This window comes from Nilaparvata lugens, chromosome 2 (assembly GCF_014356525.2).
Source record: "Nilaparvata lugens isolate BPH chromosome 2, ASM1435652v1, whole genome shotgun sequence".
NCBI classification, from domain to species: domain Eukaryota; kingdom Metazoa; phylum Arthropoda; class Insecta; order Hemiptera; family Delphacidae; genus Nilaparvata; species Nilaparvata lugens.
Genome location: NC_052505.1, coordinates 72,655,752 through 72,673,746, shown reverse-complemented (window position 1 = coordinate 72,673,746; position 17,995 = coordinate 72,655,752). Strand labels below are relative to the sequence as shown.

At 31.1% G+C, this 17,995-nt stretch overlaps 2 protein-coding genes across 4 annotated transcripts in view; one reads left to right on the top strand and one right to left on the bottom strand.

The window, feature by feature from the left end:
• Positions 1-17,995, bottom strand: part of LOC111062800 (serine/threonine-protein phosphatase 2B catalytic subunit 3) — a gene marked incomplete in the record, with an annotated part of 176,147 nt that overhangs the window by 15,125 nt on the left and 143,027 nt on the right.
• Positions 940-14,581, top strand: LOC120349971 (serine/threonine-protein phosphatase 2B catalytic subunit 3-like). Of its 3 annotated transcripts, none has more exons than XM_039421671.1 (5): positions 940-1,707; positions 7,952-8,027; positions 8,406-8,503; positions 9,444-9,661; positions 10,643-14,581. In XM_039421671.1, the coding sequence occupies exons 1-4, from the start codon at positions 1,653-1,655 to the stop codon at positions 9,644-9,646; spliced, it is 432 nt and encodes a 143-aa protein (XP_039277605.1). In that variant the 5' UTR covers positions 940-1,652; the 3' UTR covers positions 9,647-9,661; positions 10,643-14,581. The 3 variants fall into 3 exon arrangements, with proteins under 3 accessions (XP_039277605.1, XP_039277604.1, XP_039277606.1); XM_039421670.1 differs by having other exon boundaries at positions 942-1,707; positions 7,949-8,027; XM_039421672.1 differs by lacking the exon at positions 940-1,707 and adding an exon at positions 5,040-5,270 and having other exon boundaries at positions 7,943-8,027.

The following is a 17,995-nucleotide window of genomic DNA, read 5'->3' as shown; positions in this document are numbered from 1 at the left end:
TATTCCACCTTTTTCGCTCCACCTGTCCACACGTTTTTGCAAGCTTGTTATTTAACGTTTCAATATTGGTTTTTGTGCACTTTGTCACATAAGCATGAATACTGAAATTCACTATCCTCTTCGTTTCCCTATGGTGATTTGTTATCAAGAGAAAAATCCTCCCAGATTCTTCTACCGTGCTAAAAATCTTTCTAACAAAAATAATTAATTTACTTTTAGAAATATATTGGTTGTCAATTACATTCTTGGCCAAAGTGTATTCGTGAATGCTTACGATTACAAAATCCTTCATTGACTATTAAAATACCGTACTATGATTCATGTAGATCTTTGGTTGTAGAATGAATAACAATTTTTGGAGCTCTGTGCCGTTCCAATGAGAATTTATAAAAGCATAATCATAGCTTTGGCCTCTTCAATTCGATATTTCTTGTATCCTAGGTCTGATTTATTGTAGCCATATCTTAGAACGCTTCGAAATCAATTAAGCAATCAATCCATATCCTTTCCTTTGAAATGTCCCTTACCCCAATGACCATTGATTGATGGGATGATCAGAGGTAACGTGTGTTCTCAATTCACTTCATTATTTTTTTCTTATCTTTATTCATATAATTCTTATTTCGTTTTATTATGAATATGGCAAACGTTGAATGGTGCCTAACTTCCTAGTTATCACAGCTATGATTTTTCTACATTTACTCATTTTATTTAGTACCTATTTGAACGCTTTTCTCTCTTCCCTATTAGTAGTGGCCATTTTTCACTCTAGCTAAATCTGCTTATAGAAAACTCAATATTTCATAACTTTTATAATTAAATCATCTCAGAATAATGTTTGATACACAAGTCACAACCACCTTGACGTGGCCGACCTTTCGATTTTTTTCATAATATTGTTTTGAATTTTGAATAACATGACTTTCATGACTATTATTTAGTATTCACTTTTTGCTTACACAATTTATCTGTATGAATAAATCTTTAGAAACCTATGTATATTTAAGAATATTATTAAGTAATGAATGATAACTACATATTATTGTAAATTATTCCTATGAATAGCATTATTTATGTTTTGTATGTTTCACTGCCCTATACAAGACTTCACAATATTAATTATAGATGGAATTAGATGAAATTTTCGACAATTATCTATCTAGCAGTTGAAAACCAACTGATCTCAATCAATGTAGAAAATTGTGTTATTTTGAAACCTCAATTTTATATCACTTATCTGTGTAGATAACTTGTTCACACGCATTTTATTCCTCTATTTATTAAATGTTTCAATTGATATACACTTTGCTCACTCTTTTCTACTATTCTTGATGTATGAACGAAACTATCCCCATCCTTATCTTATGATAAGGACTCTTATTCTTCTCTCTTCCCTTTGTAAAAATCTACAAATAATAATTATTTTCTGGAGCTGATTGGTTTGTTCTATGAGAACAGGAATGTTTATGTCCGCACCCTGATATTTTAAAGCAGCAAACAATGCTGATTGACAGTAATTCTTAGCTGTTTGAATGTTGAAATAGAGGTTTCAATCAATCCCATTTTATGTTGTCAGTTCTAAGTTGAGTTTATTTTCTGTCACACTCTGACATGCACTTTTATTCCCTTTCTCTTTCTCTCTCTCTATTGCCATGCCTTGGCCTTTCCGGTCGTCTTCAGCAAAAGTAATTATAAAACAAAAGAATGGTAAGTTATCATTCCTCCTTCTACTAAGTTTGGGTTTCTATTGAAGATTTTCTTTCAGTTTTATTCGTGATTATTTTTGGTTTGTTATTTACTTATTTTTAATTGCCTTTTAAAGTTTGGTTTGTATAAATGAGTAATCGAGTGCCCTCTTGATAAAATAGTTGGATAAAGGAGTTTATTTTTTTACTAAAAATCAGCTAGTTGTGCTGCTAAATAATCCTTTTAACTTTATTTGTACGTTTTCAGCACTAAACTTATGATCTGTGAGTAATGGTTTCGCTGCATAGTCTCCCTTCCCTTGTAGCTCATTTATATCTTGTACATGACTCGACAACTAGCAACTAGCAACTAGAAGCCCACTCATGCCTAGGAGGCCTACTCTTCATTAACGTTTAGCTTTAAATCAGATTTCATTTGAGTATTGTAGTCGCGGTGCTTAGTTAATGAACAAAATAATTCCAGTAATTTATGCAGAATCGTATTTGAACTCCATCCATAATAGTAGTGTATTTTATATCATTTTTTCTTAATTCTTCGGTTATTCATTTCTTCAGTTATTGTCTTATTTCATTTGTTTCTATTATATTCTATTTTATTCTTTGATTTCTTTCACTGATTCTGTTTGTTCATCTCCCTCTCTATTTATGGATGAATTATGTTCTGATACGTGAATTTCAACAGGAAGGAGAAAGGTGTGTCATTGTCTGTGAATATACTCGAGTATATTGCATTGATTGATAGCTGTGTCAGGCCTCTCTTTCCCGTTATCGGTGTCCGTTCAGTTTTCCGCTGCACTTTCAACTTGTTGCAACAACTTGTTTGTATTCCCCTCTTGTCCTCCTACAACCTAACCCCCTCTCTCTTTCCCCCCAACCCCTCACTCCCCTTTCTCCAAATTATCTGGATATCCTCCTGGCTGACCTGTATTGTAGTGGGCAGAATAGAAATGCCGCCTTGAAACTAGGCATTTGTTTTTCTTACTTTCATTTCCTTCTATTTGTTTCTCTTCTTTTCATCTTTTCAATATTGGTTATTGTTCCAAATGCATGTGTCTGGATGCTCGCATTTCTTTACTCCCTCTTACCAACAGCTTTTTATTCTCATTTTTCTACCGTTATTATTTCTCTATTTTCGTTGAATATATATTTTCCTTTTCAATTCAATTGCCTTACTCAAATTGAACAGCATTTATTTGAATGGCGTGTTTGAAGATACTAAATGTACAGCTTGCTCTCTGTATTGCTTTCTACCCGAATTGTGTTTGATTCTTCAGACGATGATTTTCTCTTACATATTCTTTGATGGCTTCCATTATTTGATTTTAGAAATTGACGTCAATTTAAAGAATCCTAGCAAATATTATCATTCTATTGGCATGATATTAATCTGCCATACACTTGTTAGGTTTGATATTGAAGTCCATAAATGTTACAGCAATGAATTAAATAAGGATTCAAAACATATTTACATAAAAAGCATGTTTGTCTTGATTTATATGTACACTTGTTTCTAGCTCATTTTTATGAATTGTCGTGTTGAATGACTTTTAGTCCACTCACAACTCCGCCAAGCACATTAATCAATCACAATTTGAGTCGTCAATCTATTCTAATCGATTGATGTCCAAGTCTTAATTTGTATGATATTGAACTTAATTATGACCAAACTCAATGTATTTTCATCAGTTGCTAATAACATGAAAAATGCTCGGATCCAATTTTTTGCTTGTAAATGAGCACTCTTCCCTGATTCGGGAAAATAAGTGTAGTAATGACATCATCTCTCCATTACTCGTGGGCTTCCACTCTCAATTTTATACGTTAAATTTTGTTCTGCTTGTAAGGACTTTTCCAGTAGACGTGGCATAACCTGCCACATCATCAGCTCCAAGTATAAATCCCGAGTATAGAAAATTACTACAACAAGTCTCTGAGTTTGTTCATTCCAACCCCTCTTATCAAAAATATACGTTTCAAAATTATTAATCTCAAGAAATGCTATAGTGAGAATGATACGCCTGACTGACTGTTCCAATCGATTATAATACATTTTCAACTCATGTCAATGTTCTATTTTATAATGGTAATAAATAAATTTTCTATGGTTTTGAGTTTGATCTATCTAATTGTATTTTATGCAATTATTATGATCTGCATTTACCACATTATTGTTTTAATTCTATTCTCTGAACTGTATAAAAAATATTTTTTATCATAAATTAGAATATTACTTCTTGTATAAATTTATTTTAAAAACGCACCATTTTATCAATTCACTTTTGGTATACCAATGTAATTTTATTGGTTTTTCAGATATTTTATAAATTGAAATTATCCAAACGTCAACTGACTTTTACTAGCCACTTATGTTCGATTGCATAAATAAATGTCATAATTCGATAAGGACCTGTCTGATTAAATTAATTAATTTAAAAAATCTATCAATAGAAATGACAGGTTTGAAATAGTACGGTTGATTCAGAGCTTGTCCCAAGCAGGAGTTTCATTTTGTGAAATTGTGTTTTTGGCACATTTTGTTTAAGCTTCATTATGAAAGTGTGTGTATTGCCTCAGCATGTTTTAAGGCATGTGATTTGATGAATTTGTAAACATTTAAATATATACGTATTCCGAGCGGAATATATCAGTTTTATTAGTTTATTATTATTGCTGTGTAGTTCGCTATTGCAGATAACTTGATTAAGATTGGATTTCCCACTTTGAAAATTTCTATTGTCCAAATATCTGAATATAGCCTTTAAATGGATAAAAGTTAGGCGCTCTGCTGTTCTAGAACTAATAACACTTGGTTTTGTATTTACACGTCAACTTCTTTATAAATAATATATATTCATGTACGTTACATGGCAGTTCGGATTCGTTGAATACAATGAGTCGAATTATAATGAAACGTTGATTACAAAGTTGCAAGTTTCTCATGTTGAGAAATGAACCGAATCAGAATGGCGTCAAAATTATACAAAATAGGATGTCTGAAATTTTCAAAGAGATTCAATTAACCACTTGAAAACTAGACGAAAATGTTACTTGTGGATGATATTGATAATCTTGTGCAATCAAGAGTTAGTTTAAGACAATTCGAAAATATCTAAAGCCCAGTGGAATGTGAGCATACAAAAATTTAACTGGAGATTAGCTGTCGATATTTAATAGTTTTTATTTTATATTAGTCTTTTAGAAATTAATAAATTTTACATTATATCTAGTAAATTCATTTAGCGACTTTTAAAATTGTAAATTTTTACAAATATCTCAAATATCTATATCAACGTTGATGAGTTTATTTTTTCAGAATAATACAGTAAGTTGAAAATAAATTTGATTCAGTAGGAACAATTTTTATACTACCTATGGCTTTCTATCTCAAGAGCTCAATATAATTTCATTGTTTGTTTATATTTTCCAAACACAAACTTGAATTGTACTCTATATCTTTACCTTGCACTCAATTCTCTTATTTTTACAAATTTTGTTTCTCTGTTTTCTTTCCATTTTATTTCCGTGGACTCCTGTGCTGATCTCCTTGTCACTGAATGTCTCTTGGTAAGTATATGCTGTAACTACTTTTTAATTTAAGGAGAAAACCCTCTAGTGATTACAGATAATCGTGATCATGTAGTGATAATTTTAAAAGTATCGCAATTACAAAAATGTCCCATACAATTTAATAATCTTTAATAAAAGCGCGAAACTAAGAAAAGTCAATACTTTTCTATGTCATTTGAAATATTTGCAAAAATACTACATATAATCATATACAGTACTGGTTATTTGAAACATAAGATTAGCATATTTAAATACAGTATTTCTGGTTGATTACGTTTTTGCTATGTGAGAATAAGGTATGGAAATAATATATGCTTTGCAGTAAATACTCAACTACAATCATAAATATTGTTTACTGTTATAAATTGCATTCGATTTTAATAATTTCAATTGCTTCAAATTAATTACTGTCATAAATTATTTATCATTCCAATAAAATCCTGTTTTCATGAAATTTATTGGTCGAGTAAGATCGTTTACATCATTCACTCAGGGAGAATTTTACAGAATTGTGAGTTGGCTTTTTCAATACAGTATTGCATTGTTCCGTAAAATATTTCACGGAGTTTTTTATTGAATATTATCTTAGTGCTGCAGTTATTTAATATACTGGCATATATTTTTATATTCTGAATAAATTGGAATTTGTAAATCTTGAAATATATTTTTAATCCATAGATTAAGAAATAAGGTTTGATTCAATTGATTGGTAATAAGGTTTCCACCAACAATGGGCCCGTTCTGTGTACATGGAATGTGGTAAATTGTCCGATTCACAATTTACCAAGTAGAAAGTTCCACGTTCCATGGGAGGAATTTTGACAGATTCTGTTCCAGCTCCAACTTTCTGCCCCACAGTCAAAGTGTGGTAAATTGTCCGACCTGGTACAGTTCCAACAGGTTTCAACTATCTGAGCTCTCATTGGTCAATCATTGTAGTCTGCTTGCTTTTCTGCGAATGCGCTGATAGTTTGTTTACCATAGCATAGAATACATAACCAACAATATGATGTTTGATAACCATTCATTAAATGAATTTTTCTCGATAGAAAATTTAAGAGTAATGGAATAAAAGAAATTTACACTTTTCTAGACGGTAGGTTTGTAAAACAGCCTCTCTTCATTCACGCAGCTAGTAAACGACACATTTGGTGTAAATCAACTTTATAAGTGCGCGCCAAAAGCTTGAACCAACGATTTTGAAATAGCGTTCCATGGGAACATGTTGCACTAGTCACGTGATGGAACAATTTACGATTGGAACTGGAACAATTTACTGTACACAGAACGTACACATTGTCGGCTTGCGTAAACCGACGTGGGCTGAGATTGGAAGGCGTGGGTCAATTATAATTTTAAAATAAAAATTATCTGACTCCCGCTTCCTTCACTCATCCTGCGTCGTTATATTCGAGGTTTCACTTGTAAAATAGTTTGAATACATTTCGCCGAATTGTTTGGTAAAACTACAAGACTGTATCAATTTTCAAGATTTCTCCTATGAAATTTTTTGCATGTTTTTCCAATAATTTATTATGGTCAGTCATAGTTTAACTTTCTCAGATTTCAATTGCGTGCAGACACATATTTCACAAAAAGCATGGATTCACAAATTTCAATAATCTACTGGATAATGCTGTTGTCTCATTCTGGCTGTGATTATATAGCTTCTGATTGCCTCGTTTATTTCTGCTGTTCTTCGCAAGATGTTGGTTCTTTTTAATCTATTCAATTTCAGCCTTATTGTAAAATAATTTCTGTAGGCTAGGCAACTATTAAAATGAAATATTCAAGGTTACTAAAGAACGTAAATTTTTATTTATGTAAACCTAGAGGATGCCATCCTCTCCATCCAATTCCAAAATCAAATATGGAATTCACAGCCATAAGACAATAGTAATCTTAAATCTATCATATAGAGTAAATTATCTCTGCTTGAAATCTGTTTTGAAATTTTTGTATCAGAATGTCCAATCTACATTTTCTCTACTTTTATTATCACTTACAAAGTGTTTTTTTCTTCAAAAAAGAAAATCACTACAAGTTTAATTATTCATAACATTTCTGGTTTATTAGCCAAATAATCAAGGAACCCTTCAATTCTTTAAAAATCATCAGCACAATATTAAGTTGTATTCCATATATAGATCATTTTTAGTTGTATTTATCAGTTCACTTGGGTGGTACTAAGATCATACTCTGTATAATCAAATCTATAATTCTATATGGGTTTGGAATTTAACATAGGCTAGGGTAGGGCAGATTAATCACAACATTCAAAGTTCAGTAGTACTGATACCAAAACCTGGAGTACGAAAAGTACCTTTTTGAGCCTATTCAGAAGATGTTATCGAAACATCTTGACAATAATAGACAAATGACTTTGCAAAGAATGTCTTATAATTATTGTGTGCTATGCTTACGAGAAAAAGATGGTCTCATCGATTTAGCGTTGAATATGTGACTTATTTAGTGATTTTATCTACTGTAATAATTTTTTATGATATCTTACAATATAAGCACCAGATAGAAGATGTTGTGACTGTCAGTAAAAAATATTTGTTTTTCTAATACTGTTCTTATTTCATCAAGTGACTTACCTAGTTACTTAGTTGTCAGACAAAGAATTTAGTAACACATTTTTAATTAAATTTTGAATTTTGTTACAGGAGCAGCAGCAAACCTTAGGAAAGAAGTCATTCGGAATAAGATACGCGCTATTGGAAAGATGGCTCGTGTATTCTCTGTTTTGAGGTAAGAAAACTTTGAATTTACATCAATTTAGAAGTACCACGGTATTTTACTATCGAAGATTCATTTTAATAATCTCTAAAACGATTTTAGCATTAAAAAATCGTTATATACAGCATTCAATTTCTTCCAAAAATAATCCCCCTTCAAAATAATAGAGTGAAATGAAGCCTTTTTTCCTCAATTTAAATATTACATGCAATAAAAATTGTTCAAAAAAACTCGGAGCCTAACCTTTCCTGTGTATTTTTTTCTGATAATGTTTTTTCCAAAACATTTCTCCTTTAGCTCCGCCTATTCCAAGGCTTAGCCAAGGAAGAAACAAGTAATGTTGAATTTAGAAAGTGATGACTTCTGAAAATGATTGCATTGTTTTTACAGAGAAGAAAGCGAGAGTGTTCTTCAGCTGAAGGGCCTGACGCCCACCGGATCATTACCTCTGGGAGCCCTCTCTGGCGGAAAGACCTCATTGAAAAATGGTCAGTTACAATCTGCATGAGAAGTTTTATATATTAAGTATACAGATTAAGAAACATGAGTTTACAAATTCCTAATTATATATACTTAATCAAAGGCTCAAATATTATCTAAATTATTACAGAATTAAATTTTGTGGCCTCACTATTCAGTATGCCACTATTTTATTCAGTTATCCCTTAATATAATATACATATTTGAAGGCTTAAATCTAAATTATTTTAGCATTGAATTGTGTAACCCACGATTCAGAGTTGGTGAAAATTAAGGAAACAGTTTAATATTTCTTTTACAAGTGTAAAAGAACCAAGTGGCCAAGGATGTCACTATTTATTTCTGTTATCTAAGTTTTGAAACTTGAAAAAGAATAGGCTACTAGTTGATGTAAAATATACTGTTAGTTATACATTTAAAGTAATCGATTAACAAAAGAAAATATTCTTTTAAATAGAAGATGAAAAAAACAGTAAAATATAAGTTATTTCAGACCTTAGATACACACGCTCATAGAGATACCAACTAAACATGATATTTTGATGGAGCTGTTTTCAGTCCCTAGGGAGTGAATTGGAGAGATAGAAATATAGTGAGATTCAAGTCTTGAAGTAATGAAATGATAAGAAGTCAATGTTGTCACTTATCCTTCTCCAACGCCTTCTATAGTAGTTAGCTTATGTTCCAAATTTCACTGTTAACTGAAGCCGGTAGTCCTATTAGTTCGTGAAGGTATGTGACGCTGGTAGTCTCTCATACTGTACCGTTGTTACACTCTCACCCAGCCAAAACAGTAATGACAGACAGAGGTCGACTTGAGTTGACAAAATTCGGCTTGAAATTTGGAACATAAACGACCCATACCTTACTTAGGACATTCTTATACTATGTTTTCTCTATGGTTTAACGGTTCAGAAGTTTGTTGAGGTGTATTATATAATGTTTCAGCACTGCAAGGATTCTCGCCGAATCACAAGATCACGTCGTTCGCGGAAGCGAAGGGTCTGGATGCGATCAACGAGCGCATGCCCCCGCGCAAGGATGCCCCTCCCTCCCCCGCTGTCGAGGAGAAGGCACCACCCTCCGCCAGTGCACCCCCCACCACCTCCACAACGGCCCCCTCCTCCTCTCCTGCCAATGCACACTCATGAGCACTTTTCACTCGAGTGAGTATATTGTTTAATAATAATTAATTATTCATCAATATTAGCATTTGTACAAATGCAACTTCCAATTTATTTCCATCAGTGGGTAGAAACCCCAATAATTGGGTAGAAACCCCAATAATTGGGTAGAAACCCTCATTTTCTGTTACCACCGCCTTCTGTAGTTGGTAGCTGTGTTCAAATTCATACACAATTAATTTTTCTAATAATTGGGGGAGGACCAACAGACACAGCCCAAAACTGTCCCTCCCCCGAATTTTGATTCATATACTAACTATATAGTCCGAAACGTAGGTTATGTTTTCTTCACTTTATAAAATGTCCAATTTTCTCAGCAAACACTACTTGAAAAGAAGAAATTTTGAATTTAGAAAGATTGAAAACAAAATTATTCTTACTAAGCACTTGAAACAGTAAAAAATTATTCTGATATAATTCCTGATTCTTGTTAATCAAATCTATCTCAAACATATTTTTTATTCGGCAAGAAAATATATTTTCTCATAATTTAATGTTACATTTTCATAATAATTGAGAAAAAATAACATAATTATGGGAAATCTGTACAATAGCATTCATAGAACTTTCCAGCTACTGTACTTGAGCCGCTTATCAAAGTTCGTCATTAGGAAAGTCTCAGACCAGTAATATTATTATTATTATTATTGTTAAAAATAATTGGTATTAAAAAATTATTTTTCAAATATGTATTCACATTTTGTCTACTTAGGTGTGTTGCTGTGTTGTAATTTGATTATTGTTTGATTCCTTTGTCCCTTTATCGCCCATTCACCTCCCACTTTTGTCGTCTACTAGTCATTTTCACAGGCACCACAATGCAGTTTTTCTTCCTTTAGAGCCGAATTCCCTATAAATATGACACTTCAACATATTGTGCGATATTAGTGCTATTATTACTGACTTACTGCTGCAACGTGTTGAATATTGAGTTACTGAAATAGGCACTGATTTATTTTTCAGATGATCGCTGTTCTCATTTTCACTGGCGCATCGGAAAAGTTGTTTTCATTCTGTTTTATAGAATAATCTGGATTTAATATTGATAAGAAATATACTACGCTCTGCCCACCTTCAGAATAGTTAAGTCTAGCCGGCCGGCATCACTTTCGAATCGAAACCAACTTCTATTATTTCGTTCAATAATGATGATGATGATGATGATGATGATAAGCGTTTGTTTGTGTTGGCAGCAGCCGTGGGCCAAACGCAGCGGGCTGAGTTGGTCCCGGTGCCCCTCCTCTCACACCCTCTCTCTCTCTCTTTACTCTCTCACCCCCTCCCCTGACCAGCTGGTCTGGTTGAAACCCCTCTCTTCAAAGCCCCCTCCTCTCCCCGCCACCACTACCACTCAGTGTACCTGATTTGAAGCCGCCGTTGTTGATCGACATCATCATCATCATCATCTGGCTCTTTGCTGTCTTCTGTTCACACTTACATAAATATGAGCCGCGCAATGGAAATTTACAAGAGTGGACTGCACTTAATAATCAACCAACGTATTAGTCCTACACACCTTCATTTATCCACTGAATGAATCGATTTATTCTGTATTATTTTGTACATAAAAGTATCTTTGTAAAACCAGCTTGATAGCGAATATTCGACTTAGTGTTAGTTTCTCTTGTAGATTGTATTACATAATAATTAATTATAATAATATTACTGAATAATAATAATGCTATCGTTATTGTTAACTATTTTCCCTTCGACCACATGGAAGAGAGAGCTTTTCATGCTGCCGTGTTAGCGCCTTGCTCATCTTTTCGATGTGTGTAAATAAAGAGTGTATGCTGTTGCAATCCATTTCCAACCGAATCCAATCCACTACTCACCGAGTGAATGTGTGTATGCGCTTCAACATTTCATCTAGATACTGTAATATGTTCTTTGTTAGACAATTCTATAACTCTATCGATGCATTTGAAATCTCTCTCTTGCCTTCCATGCCTTGTGTAGGTTTCTGGTTAGTCAAATAATTGCCTGACGATAAATGTGAGAAAAGAAGCAACAACTTTTTCGTTGTTTATCAGCAGTCATTATTCGTAACTTACACCTTTCGACACTTCTAAAGCCTTTCAACTGATGATTATATAGTCGATTTAAACTGTTTTAGCAAACAGGCTTTCATCTAATAATCACAAAATAGATAAATATTTGTATTTGTGTGCAAAGGACAGTTTGTTTGCTTTTTCCAATTGTCAATTCCTTGTTCTCTTGTTTGTTTTACATACTTTAATACACAAAATGTGAACACTATATGTTATCGAATAATTGAAAAATTAACAGATCTTGTTATTGTTATTGATTGCTGAAGATGAAATTCTTTTACATGTTTTTAAGAATAATCACTTGTTGACTGTGTGACTATTTTTCTATTATTCTAACATTTTTATATCATTAATATTTCCAAAACTTTTGTATATTTTCCATCAAATAGATTCTATACAATGGTCATGTGTATGTAGATATGTAACTATTGATATCTATATACATGATGGTACATAATAAATATGAATTAATATGATAAGACTCATATTGATGTTACGTCTGTATACGTCCACAGATAAGTAAACCCTGCACCATTTAGTTATAATCAGAAAGGTGAAAATGAGTTTTAACATCATTATTGTATTAATAATGATAAGAAAATAATATTCAAAATAATTACTATTGAAAAATAATATTAAATAGCAATTATCTAATGAATAATATGTATCAAAGTCAAGAAATTTAGTTTGTATTTTTTATAAATTAGGTTTTTTATTGAAAGATGCTAGTGAAACAATAGATGTATTTAGTATGAATAATCAGAAATAAAAAACAGAAATGTGCGAGTTGGGAGGGTACAAAGTGAAGAATATTTGCTGTAAATATGAAGCCAGCAGTTTTTCCGATCTAGGAAACAAGGGATAATAAAGTTGATGGGTTGAATCAGAGACAAAATATTTATTCAACAACGTTCGACATTTGTTTGAGAGTCAGCAGCACAAACGAACATTGATCGATATTCTGCTGTTTATCACCCATTACGTCACTACTCTCATAGATAGGTCACAATCGAAAATCAAAAAAAGAATTGTGTTGATTTTTTTGTAAATTTCGCTCTCAGTTTTGAGTGCATGGTGTGAATCTGAGCCAGGTACTTGCTGTTGTCAGAATGTCAACTACTGGGTGAATGGAGCAGTGTGTACTTGTATCAGTATGGGACAATGAAATTAATCAAATAATATATCAATCGATTGTAGAGATTTTCTTCGAGTTATGTGTTTTCCAGATCGGCTGACTTGAGACATGATTAATATTAATGCAATCATTATCATCATTATAATCTTCTAATTATCATCCTCATCTTCAATATGCGAATTGAATTTCAATAATATTGTGTACATTTTTCCAAGTAACATATGCAATTACTACTAAGAATAGAAATTATACTAATTTTCCCCAAATTTATTATTGAACTCATTCTAAATATCGTACAGTTATTGTCATTTTTCCTGTTTTAGAATATAAGTAGGTTCCGGACTACCGGTACCCCATGCAGAACAACATTTACTTGTATGGAGCCTCTTTATCAAGTCATTCTTGTTTAATTGAACCAGATCTCATGTGTTGCTTAACTACTTGCAAATTTGGCCACTGCATAATCTGGTCGTTATTTTACCGGTTTACTCACTATAAATATCTAGAACAGCATGCTTGAAATTGTAACTATTTAATTATTTAATTATTAAATCACTCAAAATTTCAACAGTGCTTTATAGCACTTGATTTCATTATCAAAGTTGTATATTATTCATGATATTATCGTGGAAATCTAAGTAATGTAAATAATGTTTCTCTTGAAAGCATAAGGATGAAAAACTATTATCTTATTAGTGGATGCATAACTTGGAACGGTATTGTGTACTGTACATATATTGTTGAATAGATTTTTTAAGAAATGTTGAAATCATTTTAGGTATAAGTTGATTGAATTTCAATTGTAAGCATTGACATTATTAGTGTATGATAACTCAAAAAGCTTTCAAACTTTTCTACCTATGAATAACAACATATTTCCCAACATCACATATTTCGGTTAAGTTAATTTTTGGTGAATGAATTATTATATTATTTTTGTTGAGTATGATGTTAGTTAATCTAGTTCTAATTGAAAAAAATGTACTTAATTATTTATTGACCTATGTCTTAATTCAACGATTTTTATATTATTTATTAATGATGGTTTGTTTTGTAAGTTGGAGGCCTAATCCAATTTAAAAATTTGTATTCGTCAAAAATTATAATTGAAAATTAATTAACACTTTCAATTATATGCTAACCGATCATAAAGTGTTGATTACGAATTTGTCCTGTGACAAAATTTTTGTTATTTCATTGAATAATTTTTGAAAAGACTGCAATTTGAAAATTGTACTCTTTTCATTCGATTGTAATAGTTGAAATCAATAAAATTCCAGGGCAGCAGATACAGACATTTCAGTTGAAAATATGATTATTTTAGTTTCTGCAGAATTAAATTTAATTTATTGTCTATCACACTTGTCGCATACGTGCTGTTGTAATTATTTATATTCAGTTTTAAACAGGCCATTGAAGGAATCGCCTTTAAAAACTTTCAAAAGTAATTTTATTGTTGAATATTGAAGCCATTGTATTAATTTGTAATTGACACAGTTAAATCTTGAAATCAACAGCCCGTGATAATTCAAGAATATTCTGTTTTGGCATTATTGTTTATAGGTATTGTAATAATATATAACAACATACTGGGTCTGCGATTCGCGTTCAATATTACTTCTAACATTGGATTACTTTTCTGTTCATTAATATAATTCTTTAAAGAAGCTTAGATTCCCTCGTCTGGTTCAAGTGAATTAAAGTTATTGCTACTAATTATTTTTATATTCATTTGTTGTTACACAAAGCCTAAAAACAATATAATATTCCTATGTATATAAAATAACAAAAAAATGAGTGTACTTTTTAATTTGTTTAGTTTAGGAACTCTTCTACTTTGAACATGTGTCCTAAAGATAAATAATATTGGAGCTCTCCACTTTTTATATTCACAATCTATCAATGAATTTCCAAACATTTATTCATTTATATAAGAAGTGCATATTCATATATAATAATAATGAACTATTCGCAAGTCATTTCTTTCTGGTACCTTTTATAATGTGAGTAATATAGTGATTGTAAAGTTGTTTACATAATCAAAGTGGTTAAGCATTATAAAGCTTTAAAATACGGTATAATAAAGTTATCAACTTTGACGAAATGAATCGTTTGAACGCAGAAGTTTATTTCTGTTTCCAGATCATCTCAACTGTTCTCAGTTGTTCTTGGCAATGGCAATACATGTATTATCTTTTCTCCTCTTTTGTGAACATTTATTGTCTAGCTCTAGCTTATCAGAATTTGTATCAATATTTCAAAATATCAAACGATATTTTGTATCATTTTGATTGAATCGAACTTTGAAATTAATAGCGTCATCATACTATTGAAATAATAAATGATTAGAGCTTTAGAGCATCAATTGATGCCAGTAAGTATGAAGATGACTTAATAAAAGTAGTATGATGAAGATTGCGCAATATTTATTAATCATGTTAATATATTTTGATGTATTTTGTTATTGGATTTGTTTTAGCCAAGTGACTGGAAATGGAAAACTAATATGATATATACAAAATTGAGATTCGTATGAATAAGAATTGGAATTTTATTATATATTTATATAAATTTCGATGGCACCCTCGTTCGTGCAATCTCATCTAGTCAAATATATAGGCTACTTTTCATTCTTCTGCTGGCATGCTCTAATGGTACAGATTTTCTAAACTTTGCGATTTCTTTCCTCTTATATCTAGAAATATACTAGTATAACGTTGATATAATTTGAAACAATTCTATTTTATTTTACTGCAGTATCTATGAATACTGTAGTGGAAATGTCTTTCATATTCCACAATTATTATATAAAATATCTTCAAATTTAAACCTTATTAAAGTTTGTGATTTCTTTATTATTCCCTTAAATTTGTTCTTATCAGATTTTATTACGTTATTATAGAACCAAAAGCAAGTTCAATACCATTATTTAAGGTTTTAATTAATGTTTTATATATTTATGAAAAATGTATTGTAAATAATATATATTTTAAATACTGCATACTTCAGTGCCATTTTCCAATTTTCATTTGTTTTCCCATGTTACAAATACATTATTATATTGAATAAATAAACTAAAATGTAAACTCTCACTTCTATTTCTTGCTGATGAGTTGCATATTTGTTGATATAATAAATTATTGAACTATAATTATTGTCTTTTTTTCCTATTGATATTAATCAAACCTCAACTTATAATATATTTCTCTTATGAGGAAGGAAGTCCATTCACTTATAATCTACATAAATCTGTTAGATTTTTCATCGGAGGGAGGCTCTATTATACATAAAATCGATGGTCCATCGACCCTCCTTATGATATATAAAAATACAGGAGGTTCTATGGCCTATCGAACCTCTTACATATGAGTTCTCCTAAGCATTTGGCTCGATTTACTATCAACCCAACATAAATTTTTCATGAATATTAATTAGTAAAAGCGGTTCGATGAACCAAATGAATAAGTATTTGTAAAATATCATAAAAGGTCGGGTCAGTTCGATGGACCGTTCTTGTTTGAAATGAACTGGAGAGTCGATTTATCGTACATCAAAATGATGTGTAATCGAACCATGCGTTCAAAATCATACCGGGCCGATTACAAATCAGTTTATGGCCCATCGACCCGTTTTTGTTTGATCTCAAATCGACCTGATCTAAGAAGAAAATATTTTGAAAAATGATGAAAAAAATTAAAATAATTCAAATCAATTAAGGTTATACAGAAAAGGAAATACTGGTGGTTAAGACTCAAACAATAAAAATACTAGAACAAGAGTTTGGGTATTTATATTGTCAGTGATAAGATAACCTTCTCTGCCCATTCCAACTGGAATAATAATGTTGAACCCAACATTTAGTGAGTGCTAGTGCTATAATGGTACAATTAGCAATAATTCTCATTTGCGGAGAAAAATGTTTATAATATCTTTCCCTTATATTGGGATTAAATTGTTATTGTCTTCTTATCGTTAGTTACCGATCACAAGAAGCCAATGTAATGCTAGTAGATTAGAATAATCAACATTAAATGTCATATTCTTGAATTTAATTTCTGATTAATATTCATAATTAAATGTACCACTTTTCCTTGTTATTATTATTAGGATTTATATAGTATCATCATATCAAACGCTTGATGCAGGATGAAAAAATAAAACTCACTAAATAACCATGTAAAAAATCAATGTGCTATTTTTATTAGGCTATTTGATTCAATTACAACTTCCGTTGTTAAGACTGAAAGAACAATTTCAATGGCATAACATTTGTAACAGATTTTAATTCTCGTTTCATTCTTTTCAGATCAAGACTCATGGTATTCAGTTATAGCCTACATTAAATACTAATCCAACTCGAATCAAATAATGTAATGATCAACTAAAAATAATATGAAATGATTTGTGATTTAAAAAGTTGTGTAAAACTTTGATAATCCATGTAGAGAGTTATAGAATAGAATTTTATTAGTCATTCAATATTTACAAAAAAATACATCGACTTCGTCAAAATACATATTTTTAAATCACTATTATTCATTAGCCAGTCTTAAAAATACATAAATAAAATTAACAACTCATGTAAAGCATAGATCACAAGTCACTCATTATATCATAAGAGAAATGGTACCCAGTTTATAGAAAAGAAATCATTTACTGTGTACAAACATTCATTAACTAATATATATTTAATTTTATTTTTAAATTGAGTGAATGCTGGTAACTTTAATTTGTCTGGTGTGGAGTTATATAATTTTACTAGCCGTCAGTCTCATTTGCGGAATTTCAAGTCTATGTCTATTTCGTGTATTTGAACTATGGTGTTGGTTTGTATCATATTATTTAACCAAATTTTTTTTTACACAACATAAAATATTAAAAACATACAGTGATGGCAATGTCAGCAATTCAAGTTCTATGAAATGTGGTCTACAATGAGCATCAGGGGTGCCCACAAGGGGGGGGGGGCATGGCGCAATTTGCGCCATCAACATTTTTGGGGGGGGCATGATTTTTTGTATATTTTATGTCAACATTTTGAATTATGATTAAAAAATCAAGGTATTAAATAGAGATATCCTAATGTAGTTAATTTTTCCCACCTTTACAATGTTATATTTTGCCAAGTGT